Source organism: Stegostoma tigrinum, chromosome 14 (assembly GCF_030684315.1).
Source record: "Stegostoma tigrinum isolate sSteTig4 chromosome 14, sSteTig4.hap1, whole genome shotgun sequence".
Taxonomy (NCBI): Eukaryota; Metazoa; Chordata; class Chondrichthyes; order Orectolobiformes; family Stegostomatidae; genus Stegostoma; species Stegostoma tigrinum.
In genome coordinates this window covers 5547459-5567951 of record NC_081367.1, presented here as the reverse complement: position 1 = coordinate 5567951, position 20493 = coordinate 5547459, and the positions used below count along the sequence as shown (strand labels likewise).

At 41.8% G+C, this 20493-nt stretch overlaps 1 protein-coding gene across 2 annotated transcripts in view; it reads right to left on the bottom strand.

Moving 5' to 3' along the window:
• Positions 1-751: 751 nt before the first annotated feature.
• The window catches only part of hdlbpa (high density lipoprotein binding protein a), an 83065-nt gene continuing 63323 nt past the window's right edge, over positions 752-20493 (bottom strand). For both annotated transcript variants that reach the window (XM_048541810.2, XM_048541811.2), the window contains exons 21-28: positions 19179-19318; positions 18846-18950; positions 16927-17061; positions 15341-15484; positions 13396-13575; positions 10543-10659; positions 5933-6061; positions 752-3980 (exon numbers count right to left, since the gene is read on the bottom strand). In XM_048541810.2, the coding sequence (XP_048397767.1) occupies positions 3891-3980; positions 5933-6061; positions 10543-10659; positions 13396-13575; positions 15341-15484; positions 16927-17061; positions 18846-18950; positions 19179-19318 (1040 nt within the window). In that variant the 3' untranslated portion in view covers positions 752-3890. The remainder of the gene's footprint in view (positions 3981-5932; positions 6062-10542; positions 10660-13395; positions 13576-15340; positions 15485-16926; positions 17062-18845; positions 18951-19178; positions 19319-20493) is intronic.

Here is a 20493-nt window from a genome sequence, read left to right as displayed (position 1 = left end):
AGTATAGAAACAAGGCAACCATGTTTACACTTTTATCTAAAGTGGTCTAGCCAGAAAGGAGAGTTTTGTATATTGTTCTGGATAGCACATAACCCCAATGTGAATTTAACCAAAAGGGGTGCAGAAAATATTCATGAAAATGGATCCAGCGATGACAGATTCCAGTTGCATGGATAGACTGGAGGAAACGGAGAGTATTCTCCTGCGATATAGATGGCCAAAAACATAAAGGGGTTTGATAAAGATAGATACTGCTCCCGTTGACAGAAGAGGCAGGAACCAGAGTACACTGATGAAGGTGATTCGCAAAAGAACCACAGTTGACGAGGGGAAAAATAAAATTAAATGGAGAGTAGCTAGGATCTGAAATGTGCTGCTGGTCAGCGATACCAGCAAGTTCAACCACGGCTTTCAAAAGGAAAATTGGGTAAACTTTTATCTAAAAGAAAAAATAGTTTGCAGGGTCACAAGAAAAGGCATAGAAGTGGAACGACCTCAGCTGTAGAGAATCAGCATCTCCGTGAAAAGCCAAATGGCCTCCCTGTTTATAAACCACTAATGATTTCATAATCTCAATTCAACTTGCATCATTGACCATGCTGCTTTCTGCTGCTTAGTTGCCAAAGCAAAGTCTACAGCAGTGGACATCCTTCATCCTTTCCACATGAACTGCCAAAAGCACACCAACAAACAAAATGACTGAAACGGCACAGATTGTAGGTCGATAGATTGTACAAAAACACGAGCACAGTTCAGAGACTAGTTATTCATTTTTTTTTTAATTTTGGATTTATAAAATTCCAGTGTCATCCATATCTCCTATACATTTGCATATCTCCATTCAGAGTTAAGGCCAATGGGTCTTACATGGAAACTGCTTGTTCTTTGTATTGCATCAACATGGAAGACTTGAACAGATGTGAGCAGTGAAAATAGTAGGCCCATTTCTCAAATCCTTCATTACTATAACAATAGGGCAGCATCAATAGCAGACAAGGAAAATGGCATTGGAACATTAATGGTTTGAACAAAAGGACAAAAACAGGCCATGGTACCTAATGCATGGACATCCACTTTGAAAGTAAGCTGAACCTAAAAAGTGTGCCAGCAGGCTGTCAACATGGGCTGAGCGGTGTTCTGCTAGAGAACTTAGTACCAAATCTGCACCTGGTGGTCTTGGTACATTATTGCTACCTTACTCCCTACATTAGGGGCAAGTCAGCTTTCAGCTAACATTCTCATAGCCTGCAGAGAGGGAAATTGCACACTGACACCCTGAGAAGATTAACACGTTGTTTCAAAAGAAAGATCAAATTTTTACCCCAGTTAAATCAGAGCATCAAACTGAGATCTACAAATTAAGTTTAAATCTGCAAGGTGCAAACTCACATATGAGCTCATGCAAGTACACAAGGTAGTCCCACCTCAGCTTTAAAGTGCCATCAAGAGACTACCACGTTGAAGAGATAGCCAGCTTCTGAGAGGCAGTATGTCCCTACACAAAAGGGCCACTAATCTATCAGTTAATAATTCAGAAGTGACTTAAATGATCACTACATCTCCTGATGAACTGTAGGAATAGCCTGATATTGGCTTCAACTTGATAGAGGCTTTAATCAAACCAATTTTCCTTTGGCAGGGACGCAGTAAAGTTGGTGGGGGGAAATGTTTTCTCTCTTCTGCCCTACATATGACAGAACTACTCAATTAAATTGGACAATGCTCAACTGATTAGAAATCCATCCAGTTCCAGTATTCAGCATGGTTTAAAAAACAAAAAACTGGACCCGATTATGAAGGAAAGCCAAGATTACGAATCAAAAAAGATTCACAGCGAAGTGACTGGGTTTCCTGTCATTTCCCAGAAAACAAACTTGGAAATTACAAAACTTCTGAAAAAGAAATGGCTTCAACTCACTGAACTGTGGGTCGTGACACAAGAGTCTCTTTCACAGCCAAAATGAGTCCATCGGGCAAATGGGGAGAAAAAAAAATCAAAACAGATGAATGCATTTTCAATAGATTAGTGTTTTTGTTAAGAGTTGTTTTTCCTTGTAGATCTCAGCAAGTTGTTTTTCAAACTATTTAACCCGAAAGGTCAATGAACCCTGTCCACCAGCACTCTGCAACAAGTGTAGTGAAGATGCATCACACTGGGTAACATTATTGGTGCTAAGCAAGACCCAAGCTTCCAAAAAGTACCACTTCCTATTCACATGTCATGCTGTCTGCCCACCCCTTACTCACCACCACCCCTCAACCTTTGGGTATTCAGTGTTGTGTAAGAGGGTTAATATGTGGATTAACCCAAGTGCATGATTTACTAGAAACAAAAATCTGGCTATTAAGATTTACCAGCGTGAGGGTATTGACCCAGAATGGGAAGTGTTGATGGGGGGGAACTGCACTGTTCTCTTCTCTCACTACGCCCCCGCCTTAACTGTTCAACATGGGAAATCCTCACCCGCATGAGAAAGTAAATTCCACTTTGGAAGAGGAAGAATCTCTTTCCTTTCAAGATTCTGTTTACATTAAATTACAAGTAGATGGTGTATGCTGCATACTGTAACAGTAACGTGCAGTCTGTAAGTTAGCTTTTTCCAAGCTCTTTGGAATTGACATAAAGACAGGACCAAAGTCTTTACCATGCATGTCTGATATGTATAACAGATACATACGTGTGCACAAAACTGTTAATTTAGTGCCTTTTCTGCTTACAGAAACACCAAGTCAGTCTAGGGTAAACAAGTGTGTCATTTTCAACAAGTCTCAAATTTTCTCAACAGAATGAGATTTTCTTGTTCAAAGAAAATCTCCATTATGAAAGAGAAATTAGGGAATAAGTGTACCACTTCAGGGATCTGTGCAACAGGAGCAGGTTGAGAGTTCGGGAATTCACCCTTTCTGACTGTTCATTAGTCATTGCCTTGACTTTGTGCTGTGTTTGCACAGAGTCTTTGCACAAAGCAATGAGTCTTTGGCTGTGGGACAGTTTGAGAGAATCCATTTGGCTTGTTTTTGCATTCCCCCCCCTCAAAAATCCCCTCCGTGCTCACTTGCTGTTGGCCCTGTTACGGCAAATAGAGTTTCATTTATATGCTGTGTTCAGGGGTTTGCTCACAGCCTCCCCTTTGCACACAGCAATATCATCATATGCACAATGGCCCAACCACGAGGACAGGGGGAAAACAACCAAGACTGTGCACAGATGAGTGACCTGGAAAAATAGCATAGCACAGGGTCTACCTGCTTGGGAGGAGGACCTGATTCAGGTTTTAATTTAAATGAGGTCAGCTGAGCTGTGATTTAAGGGCTGGGTTCGCAGCCAAGTTCAAAGTGCAGGTATTAAAATGGGCTCAAGAGGCTCTATGGCAAGTGGCAGTTTAAGGGTTAAAACAACTGCACTTTTAACCAGGAAAACTGCAATGGAAGGCAAAAGGATGCTAACTCGGTGGTGGGGGTGGTGGGGAGAGAAAAAAAAAAAATCAGGAGACAACAACCCCACCCAGTCTGCTTCAAACTCCTGCAAATGTTGACGGGACTGAAATAAGCTGTGAACCAAGTCTAATCTAGATAAACACTTTAATTTGGGCCATTGCATCGAATCAGTGGCAAACTGTTTCCAAACAGTTGTGTTTGCCAGGGTGTGTGGAATGCCGTGGGGTTTAGGAGCACGCAACTGCATGGATATAGATGAGGCTCGTGAGCATGGCCTTCAATCACGGCAGTTGTGTTTTTGGAAACGACTGTGACACAGGAAGTAATTTTTGCTAGGCTAATTACTTGCTAGGCTGCTGAACTGGAATCAAATAGGAAGCACATTGTGGCAACCCAGCAATACGAGGGTTGGGAGAGGGGGTGCGGGGTTGGAAAATAGAGTTTATTCCAGCTCAGAATCTTTTCGGTCCCCACGGCGAAGTCTTTGGAGCAACTGGAGCACCAAAACTTGGGAAGTCTTCAGAGCTACTCATATCTGGAGCCTGGAGGAGATAAAAAAAAATTCCAAAGTTACTTAGCAATTCAAACAAAAATTACATGGAATTTTCCCAAAGCAAATCAAATCACCAAGTGCATGTAAATTATAAACAGATGTTATGACCCCAGCCAATGATAACATTGGACAAATCAGATCCCAGGACAAAACCTGGCTTCACAGATTGCATTTTAACTCCAACCCCCTCCCCCCACCCCAAGTTGGATACTTTGGTGATTAGTCACTGAAATATCCATGGAGACCCAAGATGTCCCTCAAATACACAGCACATGTTTATGACCCAAAAGGAAAAACAAAACTAGTTCGAAGAGTTAAAAAGATGTTAACACAAAATGCAACCCCCCCCGCCAAAGGATACAGCCTATTTCGCATTTTTCCAATCTCTTTGCTTTGGACTACAGGAATCATTTTTTAAAAAAAGATTTTGCTTTTGAGACTACTGGCATGAACCTCCCAATTTGGATGGCCTAAACTCTTAGTTCTAACAACTTGGAGTTTATTTCCAAGATCTCCCAGCTTGGAAGCTCCACAGATTGGAAACCCCACAGATTGGAAACCATTTCTGCTGATGTAACTGGCTCCGCTGAACTGAACTTGATTCATTTAAAATGACAACAGAGAAACTATTTTGCATTCTGAACTAAAGCTTAAATTTTCTGTTCTGAAGTCAATTCTAACGCAGCCGCCTTAATAAGCTTATTCTGCCTAACGGGAACCCAACAGTATAAACCGTTCACTCATTAACACGATAGGAGCTTTCCTTGGCACTCAACTACAATCATGTGCTTTCTTGTAAGTGATGAATTTGTGTCACTGTTTTAAATTGATTCTCACTTTTTAGAAAATAAAAAAAGCACCTTCACACCTATGTTCTAAAATCCCAACATAATACAGGGTAGTCCCCGGATTGAGAATGGCTCTGTTCTGTTCTGTTGTCCACTCACAAATTCATTTGTTTGCAAATGAGGACATGATGGAAAGCAGCCATTCACAAGTGCAGGATATGTTTATATGTTGGGTCTTTAAAATTACACCCATGTATGGGATTGCATTAGTAGGTAAGTAGGAGCATTTGTTAAGTCAGACATTCACAAGTCAGGGATTTGTACACTCTTCATCTCACACTGGTTGATATTTTAAAAATCAACACTGATTCATACCCAAATGGGGAGATACAGATTTTCTGAATTGGGCAGGCCATCATCTCTTCATCTTCAAACTTTTCTACTCAATAACTGAAAATTCAGCCAGCCAGTCTCAAACTTGGTCAACTTCAAAACAGAAGCTAACAATTTAAAAGACTAACCCGAGTAACTTAGTCGGCACCGCACAGTGCAGAACATACATGCCAAGAGGTAAACAAGTGGTTTCTTCGGGCAGGAATCACCTAAACTTGCACTCAGATCACACCTACTCCCAGTGGTTGTACGCAGACCAGAAGTTGGGATTGTCATGTTATGGGTCATTGATATGTTAAGATACTTGCAAACAACAAATAAAAAAAAGAGGGCCAAGTAGAAACTATGATCATAAACCGTGAGGGGACTAAAAGCAATGCAGGAGAGTGAAATAATGCAAAATATCACTACTGGCAGGAACTAGGTTGAACAGTAACCCAATAACCATTTTGTTGCCTCACAATTACTTCTAAGTTCAGTCTTAAAATCTCAAATTGTTAAAACCTTACTATTTTTAAAAATAAAATGTTTATATTTCAGCACATCCTTCTCATGCTCAAGTCCCCATTGTTGGGTTGTTAGAGATGGACCACACCTCACCCTCCATCTTCAAACAGGAGCAGCCTTGCGATCATGTTTACTATAATATATACAGGGATGGCAGTTCAAGTAACCCAAAAGCTATACACAAGTTTGCTACATAAGCTGAAAAAAGTTCGGCCCTCACTGTCAAACAAGACAAAGCATAAGGGTTCCTTACTTTTTCTGTGCTGCTAGTCCATGGAGCATCTCTCACCACAAAGCCCTTGGAGGTGGTTTTTGGTTCATCCACACGTGATGCTGGCTTCATGTACGCCTGCATGGCCTCATTTTCCACAACATCTGACATCTAAAGGCAAGAGAGAGAGATGTATCAAGACTTAGGACGCCGACCACATTATTTAGCCCATCAAGCTTGCTTTACAATTCAATAAAATTGCTGGTTACCTGATTGTGGCCTCAACTCTACTTTCTTGCTGGGCCCCAAAACCATGAACACACTTGTCAAACCAGAAATGTGCCTGAGTCCGCCTTGAACATTTTCAATGAGCTGGCCCCACTATTGTCTGGGGAAGATACTCCAAAGACTGATGACCCTCAAGAAATTTCTCATCTCCATCTTGGCATCAATAGAGAGTGCCTGGGGTGGTACGATGGCTCAGCGGTTAGCACTGCTGCCTCACAGCAGTGGATCTGGACAGGGTGTTTAAAAGGTCAGAGTTTACTCAATGGGGTGAATGTCCTGCTTCCACACTGTAGGGATTCTATGACAGTCAATGAGAGGGAGACTTCGCCCAAGTGACAGCAGTCAAGAGGGTACATCTGGGAGTTTGGTGCAGAGGGCAGAAGAAAGCTGACTTAAAAGTAGGAAGTATGTTGAGTGGGTACTTTGGTGAAGGGTGGGGGAAGAAAGTACATTTTTCTTCTGGACATTCCTGTTGGGGTGGGGGAAAAGGAAGGATGAACAGCAAGAGGTCACAATGCATTAAGTGCCAATCATTTTAGGTAGAAAAGGAGAAGTCGTCATGAAGTGAAAATTTAGGGAGCTAGGTTTCAAATAAACAAACAAACAAACCAACCAGATCCTTAAACGTCATGATCTTAGATACTTTGTGAGACATCCAAGCAAGTACCAGAATAATGGAGGACCAGGAAGATGCAGATGTGGCTGGAGAGATAGTGTAGGAGGGAGAGCTTTAGATTCCTGAGACACTGGGACTTGCCCTGGTGAAAATGACACCTGAACAAGCCAGACGGGTCACACCTCAGCAGAGAGCTAGGACTCAGTTCTTTAGGGGGCATTTTGCTGTTGGAAGGGCTTTAAACTAACCTGAAATATAGCACGGAGAATAGCAAGTACACAGGAGATTTGCACGGGCGCAGTCAACACGACCAAACAGGGGTTTGAGGAGGAAGGGTTGTCAAGGGACAATTAAGGGCAACAGTTATAGGAGACTCAATTGTAAGGGTACTAGACAGGCCTTTTTGTGGCTGCAAACAAGACTCTAGGATAGTACGTGACCCCAGCACCAGTGAGGCAAAGGATGTCTCAGTGGGTACAAGACATTCTGCAGTGGACGGGTGAACAGCCAGTGGTTGTGGTGCAAATCAGCACAAAAGGACATAGGTAAAGGGGTGAGGTCCTAAAAGGCAGAATACAGGGAGCTAGGAATAAAATTAAGAAATCGGGCCTCAAAAGGTCAGGATCTCAGGATTACTACAGGTTACATGTGTTAGAGTAGGAATGGCATGAAATACCAGATGAATACGTGGCTGAAAAGAAGTAAAAGCAAGGTGGCAGATTACTACCTGAATGGCTGTAAATTAGGGGATGGGCGGCGGGAGAAGAGAAGGATGAAGCGGAGAGAGGAAGAGCGTGCAGTGAGACCTGGGCACCCGTCACTGAAAGTAAGCATGAAGGTGCAGCAGGCAGCAAATGGTATGTTGGCTTTCATTGCGAGAGGTTAAGTACAGGGGCAGAAATGTGTTGCTGCATCTGGTCATGACCTTGGTGAGACTATACCTAGAATACTGTGTGCCATTTTGGTCTCGTTTTCTGAGGCAGGATGCTCTTGCTCTCGAGGGAATGCAGCGAAGGTTTAACAGGCCAATTCTGGTGAAGATATGAGGAGATATTGACTCGGTTGGGATTGTTTTTAATACAGTTTAGACCAATTTGGGGAGGGAGATCGCAGAGACTTAAAATTCTAACAGGGCTGGACAGGGTAGATGCAGGGAGAAGTTCCTGATGGTGGGTGTGTCCAGAACCAGGGAGCACAGTATGAGGATTTGGGGTAGACCAATTAGGGCAGAGATAAAGCGACATTTCTTCACCCAAAAAGAAACAGTGGTGAGCCTGTGAAATTCATCACCACAGGAAGCAGTTGATGCCAAAACATTTAATGTATTCAAGAGGTGACTAGATAAAGCACTTGGGACAAGTGGGATCAAAAAGGTTATGGGGAGAAAGCAGGATTAAGCTGTTGAGTTGGATGATCAGCCACGATTGTGAAGAATGGTGGAGCAGGCTCAAAGGACTGATAGGAGCAAGAGGAGACCAATCTTCCATGTTTCTGCGTCTAATCCAAGAAGAAAAGATGCACTATTTGACCTGGTTCTTTGAAATGAGACAGGAACAAGTGGACCAAATATTAAGGAGACATTGATCATAATGATACAATGTTCAGGGTGGTGAAAAATGATGATCAATCCACAATAAGATAAAAATCAACTGGCAGAGAACCAACTTCAACAGGGCAGAAATGCAGCTGGGCAGAGTAGACTCAAATGGAAGTTTGCCAGCATAAACTGTAATTGAGCAAAGGGTTACAGCAAAGGCACATTTCTTTCAGACAGAAATGTGGGGATAACAAATTTGCGTGTTTCTGGATGTCAGCAGACGGAAATTAAGATAAAGGCCATAAAAAAAGGGTGTTGCTCCTGACAGAGATCAGGTAGAAAGTACAATTGGAAATGAAGAGGTTCAAAAACAAAGTGACAAAAATGTATTAGAGAAGCAAACAGGAATAGTGAGGGGAGGGGGAAAAAAAACCAGAACAGGAATCCAAAAGCAATATATAGGCATAAATAGCAAGAGTAAAAAGACAAGTAGGAGTAATAGGGGACCATAAAAAAGGATATTTACACTTGTTGGCACAGCACATGGCTGAAGTATTCAACAAATTTGTCCCCCAAGCCAGGTTGACACAGGAGGAAGCTCTGTCATCAGAAGAGCTCAAAACTGACAAGGAACAAGTGTTTGATAAACTACTGGTACTCAAGATTGACAAGATACCAGGAGTGGATGAGAAACATCCCAACAATACTGAAAAGGTACTGGCCACAACCATTTAGTTTTCCCTAGGCTCAGGGGAGGTGTCAGGAAAAACAAACAAAAAGAATTTCAAACATCATCCCTGTTCCAACAGGGATGCAAGGAAAAGCCCAGCAACAGCAGACCACTCAGTTTAACTTTGGCAATGCAGAAAATCTGGAAACAAATTACTCAGAATAGAATTAGTAGTCATGTAGAAAAAAAGTGGGCTGATTATGAAGAACCTGCATGGATTTCAAGGGGAGAAAATCACGTTTAAGTTACTAGCTAGAATTTTCTTTTGGTACATGGACAAAAAAAATGTCAATGATGATAGCATTGTTGATGTGGTGTACATGGACTGCAAGAAGGCATACAACACAATACCACATGACAGACATAAGAAAAGTAACACTCATGGAAGAAAAAAGGGCATATAACAACATGGTTACAACATGGTTACAACATTGGTTAAGTGATAGAAAACAGAGCAATGGTTGATGGATACTTTTCAGGCTGGAAGAAGGTTTGCGGTAGAGTGTCTGGGGATGGTATTGGAATTCTTGCATTTTCTGAGACAGATTGAGGCTGGAGGCAATTTCAAAAGTTTGTGGACGATGCTAAACTTGTACACTGAAGAGGACAATGTAGACAAAAGAACAGATGAGTTGGTGAGGGATCAGATAGATGGCAGCTGAATTTCAATGTTGAGAAGTGTATCCGAGGTGCATTCTCACCAATGTCCTATACAGCTGCAAAAAATCATTTCCTGCTCAAGTTTCACACTTGTTGTCTGTCCCCTTCCTACATGATAATCACTGACTACACTTAGAAAAACGATGCCACCGGCTATAAAGCATTTTGAGGTGGTGGCCATGAGAAGTACGATACAAGCTGTAAAATGAATGGAAAGATTTAGTGTAACATTGATTTACCTTATTTTTAGAAGAGGGTTTTACAAGCAAACATGGGGAATTATCTGTTTAATCCAGTTGATTCTGGGACTCCCCACGGCACTGATTAATATTTGACTGAGGCTTTACATTTGAATTGTACAGCACATTGAGCTTGACTTTAGTTCTGCAGGCAATGGGATCATGCAGTTTCAGGCTGTACGTTTAGCAATCAAGGTTTGCATTCATACAATGCCCTTAATGTAGTAAAACAGTTCAAAGATGTTGCACAGGAATTTTATCAGTCAAAAATTTGACACCAAGTCACATAAAGGAGATAAACAAAATTCCCGAAAGCATTGTCAATGAGGCAGATTTCAAAGAACATCTTTATAGAAGACAGAGAAGGAAAGGTTTAGGAAGGAATTTTAGAACTTGGGGTTTAGACAGTTTAAGGTATTTCCACAAATGGGGCAACAGCATCAAGGAAACATAAGATCAGCACTGGAGGTGCATAGAATTCCCTCAATGATACCCAGCGTCATAAAGTCATTAGGAGGTCTGCTGCTAACTGGGGTGTGCTGTTAGGTGCTCGCTGAGCAGCAACACTCAATTGATACTCACGTATTCCTCCTCCAGGTTCAGGAGATGATCAATAGCCTCATCCACATTGTCAGGCAGACCAGTCACAGTGACACGGTCAAGATCTTCTGCCCCAGATGGAGGGAAACGAATGTCAACCTGCAGCACAGCAGAGAAAACAAGTGAATTTATATGAATTACCTATATTTAAGAAATGACTGTGGGGATACCTGGTAAAATACCATTGAGGTGCATCACAACTCAGGTTAAAAAAAGGACCCAAAAGAAACAATAATCAAGATAAAAAACAGAAAATGCTGGAAATATTCAGCAGGACTTTTTCCGCCCTCCTCACAGATTCCAACAGTTAAAGTTTCAGGTCAAACACGCTTCGACAAAGCTGGACATGAGGGGTGGCCGGTGGCTCAGTGGTTAGCACTGCTGCCTCACAACGCCAGGAACATAGGTTTGATTCCACCCTTGGGTGACTGTCTGAGGTGTTTGCACATTCTGTGCCTGCGTGGGTTTCCTCCCACAGTCCAAAGATGTGCAGGCTAGGTCGCTTGGTCATGCTGAATTGCCCACAGTGTTCAGAGGTGTGTAGATGAGTTGGGTTATAAAGGGGTAGGTCTGGATGGCAAGTTAGAGGGTTGGTGTGGACTTATTGGGCCTGTTTCCAAACTGTCGGGTTTCTAAAAATATTATGACTGTAACACAATTTAGACCAAGTTAAAAAGTCAGACAAATGGTACAGAGGGAAAGAATTAAAAAAGGATGGTCTGGGAAAGGATAGAAGGCAGAAGAATGAGTGATAACAGGGATGGCGGTGCATGATGAGAGGGCTGATAATGGGATAAGTAATAAAAGGGTCAGAAGGTATACATTTGTAAAGCAAAATCTCCACCTTTTATTTAGAAAAAGCCCAAAGGGCAGAGGTAATGATCTGAAATTATTGACCAATACAGCTTCCATTCTGGCTCAGATTTTGAAGAGGAGGCAGTGTTCCTTGTGTTCATGTTTAAGCGTCAATGGAGTATTGTAGGACAAAGAGGTTAAAGTTGGGAGTAAGATAAAGCACCCAGCTATAGCTAATACTTGTGGACTGATAGGTGGTCTGCGAAGTGGTCACCCAATCAATCTGTATTCGGTCTCTCCAATGTGAACAACCCCACCGTAAACAGCAGATACAGTATTCTAAACAAAGAAAATGATTCACATGGAAAGAGTGCTGCGGCACTGGGGGGAAAAAAGGGCAGGGATTGTTTTTCATTTGTTTGTGGGAGAAAAAGGTACATGGTGGGGTTGGAGTGGCTGTGGCAAGGGACAGTGATGTGGAGGGCACAGTCCCTTCAGAATATGGCTAGTAGACAGGGGAAGATGTGAGACAGTGGCCACAGGAGAGGTGGTTAAATGGCAGAATCTGTTGAATGTGGAAACTGATGTGGCAGAAGGTGAAACATAGATCTTTGCAAGAGGGAAAGGAGGATTGAAGTTGAGTTCAGGCTCTTCAGTGATATTGCTTCAGCAATGTCAGTCAATGCCATCACATCTCACTCCCTTTTTCCCTCATATTGCCAAAAACGCTTCATTCCTGCGAGACTGCCAACGTTTTGTCTCCAGACTTCATATTAATATTTGTTCTTAAGGTTACACTACTCCATGGCACAGGAGGGTCTGGTTCTTAGGCAACCCTCGATCAAAAGGAAGAGCTGTAGTTTGGTTTGAGATTACCCTCATTGAAAACTTGGAACAGGTCAAGCAACAAGATGAATAATGGTCAGTTTATCTGACCTGCTCAGGATTGGAGAACTAGGATTGAATTTACTTGTGAACTCTGGTTGACATATTGAGCACTTAATATGATTAATTGCACCAATGCATCATTGCCACTGCTCTTGGCAAGATATGGCACGAGTTTTCTGTCCCAGTTTTCAAAACAATTTTCCGTGAACTTTCTGTTGGCATGATAATCTCAAAACTTATGATAGCCATATACAATAAAAAGATTCACAGGTTCACAAGCAAAAAGTGAGTTTGAGAAGAGACTGGCATCAACATAAAACAGAATACCAAAAAAGTCTTTTATATGACTAAAAATAGGCATGGGCTGAATTGTATTCATAAAGGTGATTTGCACATGGTGAAGCGGGACACAGCAGAGCCATAAAGGATTGCTTTGTCTTTACTGAGGAAGATGTTGTTACAGGAACCACAGCGAAACAGGACGAAACTGACACACTGGAATTTAAAATTAATAGGGTTGTTATATTAGCAATTTGTACTTGCATAAGTTGAAAAAGCACCAAATCCAACAAGATACATCTGAAGATCCTAAGGGATGAGTGTGTGGAAATGACAGAGGCACTGGTCATAATCTTCCTCAGACTTGGATGGTGCCAGGAGAATGCAGAATTGCAAGTGTTGTACCCTTTTTGAATAAGGGTGTAATGATAAACCTAGCAATCACGGACCGGACAGTTTAACCTTGATAGTGGAAAGATTTTAGGAATGGTGATATGACAAAAAATTAAGAGTCACTTGGGAAAAATGTGGGTTAAACAATAAAAGCCAACTTGGATTTGTTAAGGAGAAACACAGCCTCAAAAACCTCCAGCAAGTTAGCTGAAGGGGTAACTACAATCTGGACAGGAACTGGTGGGACTGTTTCGAACCGTGACAATAGGAGGTAGTGGGAAGAGTTGACATTACAGATCATACAAGTACTTATTCCAGCACCAGTTAAGTAAATGGTCATCTGAGGCAGAAACCACCAGTCCATTCGGAGTGGAAGCATGAAAAAAAATGCGCACCATAATTACCTTTTCTGATTTTGTCCTTGGTTTACAGTTGATTTTGGTCTCAATGTTGACTTGTCATAGAACATAAGAAGCTCACCTTGAAGTCCTCCATAATCTTTCGGATGGCTTTTCCACGAGCACCAATAATACGGGCATGGACTTTGTGGTTAAGAGTAATGTCCTCAGATATCATTTCCTCCAGCTCAGACACTATTTTCATGATGGCTTCCTTGGCAGTTTCTGCATTTTTCTCATACCCAGTGATAGTTATTTGATCCTAAAACAGAAGAAGGAAATTGTTAAAAATTGATAGATCAAACATAATCATGCACTGTAACAACGTCTGCCTTGCGGAGCTTAGCCACTGACTGACATTATCACTTTTCCCTTCATCCCGTAACACCAAATAGGAATTCAACAAGCTGTCCTCAGTGGGGAACGTTATCAACTCCTCTAAATTGGGGAAAGGAGGTACAGATTGAGTGACTGCTTTGTAGAACACCCCTGTTCTGTCTGGAAAAAAAGTCTCCAGTTGCCTGCCAGTTTGACAGTGCTCCCACACCAACATCGGTCTTGGGATTGCTGCAATGCTCCAGCAAAGCTCAAAAGTTGAACAATTTTACTGCTTCTCCCATGTCCTTACCCCACACACCAGGCCTTATCATCACATGGGTTGCTACCCATCGTCGGCCACTAATACTCCCTATTAGTAGCTATTCATTCTTCCAAACTGACTTTTAATCACTCCTCTCTTTGGGCTGTATCTCAACCTTTCTCCCTCCTCCCGCCGCAACCTCACCTTGTACACAAATACCAACCTTTTCCTAACCACCATCAGTTCTGAAGAAGGGTCACTGGACCAACAATGTAAACTGTTTTCTCTCCACAGATGCTGCCAAGTCTGCTGAGATTTTCCAGCAATTTCTGTTTACAATTTCCAGCATCTGCAGTTCTTTTTTTGCCCTCCTGACATCATTGTTAAGAGTTAATGCCATGCCCTTTTCAACATGAAATTTAACATTACAATGAATTAGTAGCACAGAAATGGGCCACGGGCCACTTGACACAACTGGGATATGTCTCTTGGCTAGGGCATCACAATCTCAGAATAAAGGGGCAGTCATTTAAGTCTGAGGTGAGAAGAAATTTCTTTACTGAAAGGGCTTTGAATCTTTGGAAATGTCTGCCCCAAAAAGATTCTGAACGCTCAGATGAGAGTATATTCAAGTCTGAGATTGGTACTTCTCAAACCCGAAAGCTGAAGGGTGGGAGTTCCAGGTGCAGAGGAAACATGCTGTCATGCAGTTCCTCCTCTCTCATGCCTGGTGTCTGTGCCCTGCTCTTCATATGCTCCATCCCCCTCAGTTCTCACTGAAGGGTCACACAGTGGGAAAACATTTGAGACTATTTGCATTGAAGGAATTAAGAGATACAAGGATTGCTTGAGAAGGTGGAGTTACCATGTTTGCACTTCATGGCAAAAGAGTCTCAAAAAGGGTAAATTTGCCTCTGCGTGTTAACCAGTCTTTGCCAGCACTTATGCTCTGAACAATCCTCTTCTCAACCCACCATATCCCTCTACTCTTCTTCCTACACACTTGTTTATATGTGAAGTTAAGCTAGACACGTAAACACGTTCACAACCATTCTGGTCAACAAGTCTTCACAACTGTTCTTACTTTTGGAGATTGTAACATTCCATTTTGTGGGTTCAGCGGTTTGTCACTCTGCACCATTGGGGGAGCATCACCTGCTCTTCAAGGCTGGACCTCTTCAATATTAAACCGCAGGGACAATATCAGCATTAGATTGCCCAGGGATATTTGTGAAGTTTTTTAAAAAATAAGAGCAAGGTAAAAACACAGAGCCTATGTAATGGAAGTGATCGGATCCCTGCCTGGAAATTCTCAACAGGAGGCCAACACAGATGACATCCTTGCGGTACAAGCAGCTGCCGCCATGATTTAAATATCTGCCTTAGTGAGGGAGAGGCACAGTACCGCATCCAAATTGTGTCACAGTCTGACAGAAAGGGTCCATACCTGATTTTCATCATTCTTGTCAGGGAATTGGACATTGACATCATGATCCATTCGAATCTGAGTAATAACTGCACCTTTCCTGCCAATGATTTTTGGGTGATAACGTGGATCCACAGAGATAGTCAACTTGAAGCTTCTCAGAGCCTGTGGAGGTGGCAAGTGTGAGTAAGTCAATCTTCACTTAGATAACTGTACACAAAACTCGTAATCTTAAAAACAAAGTTCTCTGCGCCAAGTGTGAGAATCGCTTCAAATGCACTCCAACAAATCTAAATGAAGCCAAAATTAATTTGGAGCTGATTCTTTACTAGTCTGAGTTGATGACTAACAAGCCAAAAAAAAGTATGCCAAACCTTTGTTTAGTCCAGTGTTTAAACTTCCAAAACAGATTTCAACTAAATCACTAACAACATAATTAAACCCTAAATATTCACCGTCACACTATTTATAGCAATGACAATAAATACGGAGCAAGAGAGAAAACAAGATAGCGAGTTTTGAGAAGATTTGTAGCTCAGGTTGAGGTTCTGGATGTGAGATTGCTCGCTGAGCTGGAAGGTTCATTTTCAGACGTTTCGTCACCATTCTAGGTAACATCATCAGTGAGCCTCCGACGAAGCGCTGGTGTTATGTCCCGCTTTCTATTTATCTGGTTAGGTTTCCTTGGGTTGGTGATGTCATTTCCTGCGTTGGTGACATCACCGACCCAAGGAAACCTAACCAGATAAATAGAAAGCGGGACATAACACCAGCGCTTCGTCAGAGGCTCACTGATGATGTTACCTAGAATGGTGACGAAACGTCTGAAAATGAACCTTCCAGCTCAGCGAGCAATCTCACATCCAGAAAACAAGATAGAGAGAGTTCATGACCCTTTGTGTGACCAAGTGCTTTCTGATATCACTTCAGAATTGTTCACAAGGGGGAAGAACAAAAAAGGCAGAAGGACGAGGACAAGAGAAAGTGCAGAGAAAGAAAAAAAGAACTCTGCCATTTACGCAATCTACCCACCACTGAATAGGAGTGTCTTTACCTATATTATGAGGCTGGATGACTTGACTCATTAGTGTTTAGAAGAAGAATGAGACAGAAGCTCAAACATACAAAATTGTTACAGGATTTGCACAGTAGATGCAGGAAGAATGGTCATCCAGAACAAGGGGTGAGAGTCTAAGGATAAGAAGTAGGCAATTTTTAAGACGGAGATGAGAAGGAACTTCCTCACCCAGAATGGTGAGTCTGGGGAATTCTTTGCCACAGGAAATTGCTGATGCCAAAACATTGAAGATTTTCAAAAAAGATGCAGGTATAGTTCTTAGGACTAAAGGGATCAGAGGAACTGGAGGGAGAGTGAAAACAGAGTACTGAATTGGACTATTAACCCTAATTATATTGAATGGTAGAGCAGATTCAAAAATGAACCAAATAACCTACTCCAGATCCTATATTTTAAGTTTCTGTAAACTAGACTGGGGTCTCTGGATTACAGGAACAACTGCTATTCAAGCTTGCCCAGTTTGAGATGTCTGTGCCGAATGCAAGTTCAGAGATCATGAATCATTCAGTAATTAAGTGAGCATACTTACCCGGTCCTCCTGCTCCATCTGAAGTTCTTTGACCCGTTCATTCAGTCCTTGCCGAGCTCTTTCCAGGTGAGAAGGCAGCCCAGTGATTTTAATGATGTCTGATTGCTCCTCAGGAGGGGGCACAGCAATGTTTACCTATGTTTTTTTTTGAAGAAGCAGAAGAACAGTTGGCAACATGACAATAATAAAAGGGCTACATCAAAAACATTGGAGATCCCAGTCCATTTTATACTTAATTCAATCTGTGGTAACTGGAAACAAAGTTAATGAAGCATGTTTTTAAACAAAGCAAACAGATACTTGAACCTATGGGCACTTAATATAGTCCAAAACTGCTTAAGTATTCTGAAGCAATGAGTGCACACAAATTACAGGCCATAAAGAACTTATAATACAAAATGCTCTACCTTCTCAGGGTATTTGACACTTTAAACGGCTCTATACATGAATATTAACATGCAAAATAAAGGGTGAGCAAAGGCGAATTAGGCTCATATTGCTCAGATAATCATATACACTATTTACACAAATATAGATATAAAAAACTGAGCAAAGCAAATCTGCAAAAAATGCAGAAAAGGCTCAGAGAAATAAACATTAAGGACATTAACATCAATCACTCCTCAAGAGCAGCTCTCAACATACAGATACACGTTCTTCTCTACACTGTCCTTTATGAAAGGACAATTGTGACTCTTCAATCATCTCATGTTTCAGTATCCTGTGCTGGAGTATACGGACTCTGAAAATTAATTCTTGATTGCCAATCAATGTCTTTGCCTATAACTATCATGGACATTTGCAAGTGCTATCATCCTCATAAAATTCAAAAGAAACTAGGCAAATTTTTTAAAAAGTAGAGTGTTTGAGAAAAGTTCTGAGTTCCAGCTGGCTGAATAGGAGTTCCCTGATTGGGGCTGTTCATCTGGTGCAATCAGGGAGCCCTGGCTGACAGATTAGAAAAAGTCAGATTCTGCACTCTAATAGCCAACACTGAATGAGGCAATATTATGGATACCCAGTAGAGCTCCATTCACAACCTGGACAGGTGTCACATATTGAACAAGTGACCTGATTATTGTTACACACCCAAACTCAAGTCCAGTACTAAGAGAATAAGAAGTCACAGCAAGGAAGACAGTGCAAGTTCACTACCTCTGTTGGCTGTTTGATCAAAAAGTTGATTTAATTACAATAATATTTAAACACAAATGCACACTTTATTTTTGATACACTGGTAATCACACGCAGGAAACAGATATCACAAAAGGTCCTGGTGGCCACAAGTGGGGGAAAGAAAAGGAAAAATAATTAAGAGTCCAATTTTACATTAATATTCTGTGATCCTCTCAAATAAGTCTGTCCAGGAATGAGATTTCAGGAATGATTAGAGATTAAGGCTCCATTCATTGGAGTGGTGGTGTGCACGAGGGCATTTTTTTGTGGGGTTCGGGAAAGAAGATCTGATTCAAGTTAGCACAATTAGTGAAGGATTGTGAAGTCATTTCCTGTGATGGGGGAAATTAGTAACCAGAGAGCAAAAATTAAACAAAAAGAAACAGAGAAAAAAACTGAATGAAATGCTTAGATGATTTCAATACATAATGGAAATGTTCTGTCACGGATGCATAATCCAATGTTACAAATAGGAGACAGATAAATACTTGAAAAATGAAATCGAGAATAAAAGGTATGACCATGGAGTAAATCAGAAGAATTCAGGTAGCTAGTTCCCTTAGATCAGGCACGACCTAGAGGGGTTAAAGAGCTCCTTTCTGTATAAAATTGGATGGTTCAAGGTTCAATAGTAACAATCCCACAAATGAAGGCAACAATAACAATAAATCTCCGCCTGACAGAGGGGAATGTAGCATTGTGTCTCAGCTTCAGTTTGCTAGTTATGCATTAGCAAGTTTTACCTCATACTCCTCCATCATTTTGCGTATGCCACTTCCCTTCTGGCCAATGATGTAACGATGCAAATCAAAGGGTACATCCACTTCGATAGTAACAGGAACTAGTGCCTGTAAGAGAACATCCCAATGAGAAACAGCTTTTGCCTCACTGAGTCCTGAGCTACATCTGACTGTTGGTGACAAAACAGCATCTTGAAATTCTTGTACCTGTAAAACTGTTGAATAAATAGATTAAGCCTCTGGGTAAATAGTGCTAATAAATTAGAAATCTCAATTTTTGGACTGGTTCTTGAACCCGACTTAACCTCAAGCTGAAAAAGTTAGTTTCAAACGTACCAGCAAAGCATCTCTGGCTTTTTCACAGCGTTCCTTCCGCCCAGAAATGATGATGATGTCATTCTTTCGGGGTACAGAAGGATCAACCTCCTTAACTTCTCCATCAGTCTCTCCATTCTCATGGACTTGCTGCTCGAGTGCTGAGAGGAACAAAATAGGTTTTTCCAGTGTGTGGCAGTGACTGTGCACATTTTGCAGTTCAAACTGTCTTTTTATTCACGGGATGTATTTTATCTATTTGATGTAGGGTAAATGCAGAACTGTTAGGAAGGAACTTCCAGAGTTTTGACCCAGAGACACTGAAGAGAAGGAGGCATATTTCCAAGTGACAGCTCACAATTCGAGGCAGACTTGCAGGTGGTGGTCCCATGTACCTGCTGCCCTTGTCCTCAAAAGGATAGTGGTCACTGATTCGGAAAGTGGTGGAAGTGCATAAATTAAGTGAGAAGAATTAGGCCATTCAGCCCGTTGAGCCTGTCCAGCATTCAATCGTGGCTAATGTGTTTCTCAAAGCCCTTATCCTACCTTCACCCTGTAACCCATGCCTACATCAAGAACTCTATCCATCCCTGCAATGAGTACCGTGTATTTCAGTGATGTTCCATGCTGCTACTACTAGTACTGTCTGGTGAAGAAAGTGGATGTGGAGCCAATCAAGCCAGCTGCCTCTGTTCCAAGGTCAAGAATGTCTACCCAAACCCAGATGTTGTCCCAATCTTGTGGCATTTGGACATGACTGCTTCATTATCTGCAAAGTTGCCAACAAGAACAAAAGTTGTGCTCAGTGAATAAGCCCATTTCTGACCTTCAGTCTTTCATAAAACCAGTTGAAAGTAGGTGTGTCTGGGACACTCCCAAAGAGATCCTGTAGTGATGCTCTGGAGAGGAGGGGAGTGACCCTACTAAAACCACCACCATCTTCCTCTGTTGGAGGTAAGATTCCAACAGCAAAAGAGCTTTCCCTAGTTGCCATGGGCTCTAAATTTTGCTTGTTTTTTTTAAAAAAACACCACACATGCTCAACTGTGTCCTTTATGTTAAGGACAGTTACTCTCGCCTCACCTCTGTATTTCAGCACTTTTGCTCTTGTTTGATTTACGATTACAATGACATCAGGAGCTGAGGGGCCCTAATGGGCTGCATATCAGTGAGCAGGTCATTGACAAGCAAGTGCTGCTAAATAGCACTGTTGATGACGCTTTTTCACCGCTTTCTTGAGAGTAGACTGATGGCTGGATTGCATTTGTCTTGCTTGGTGTTGAGGATAATCCTGGTCTTGGTCAAAGAGGCCAGTATTAAAGAGCTTATTGGTGGG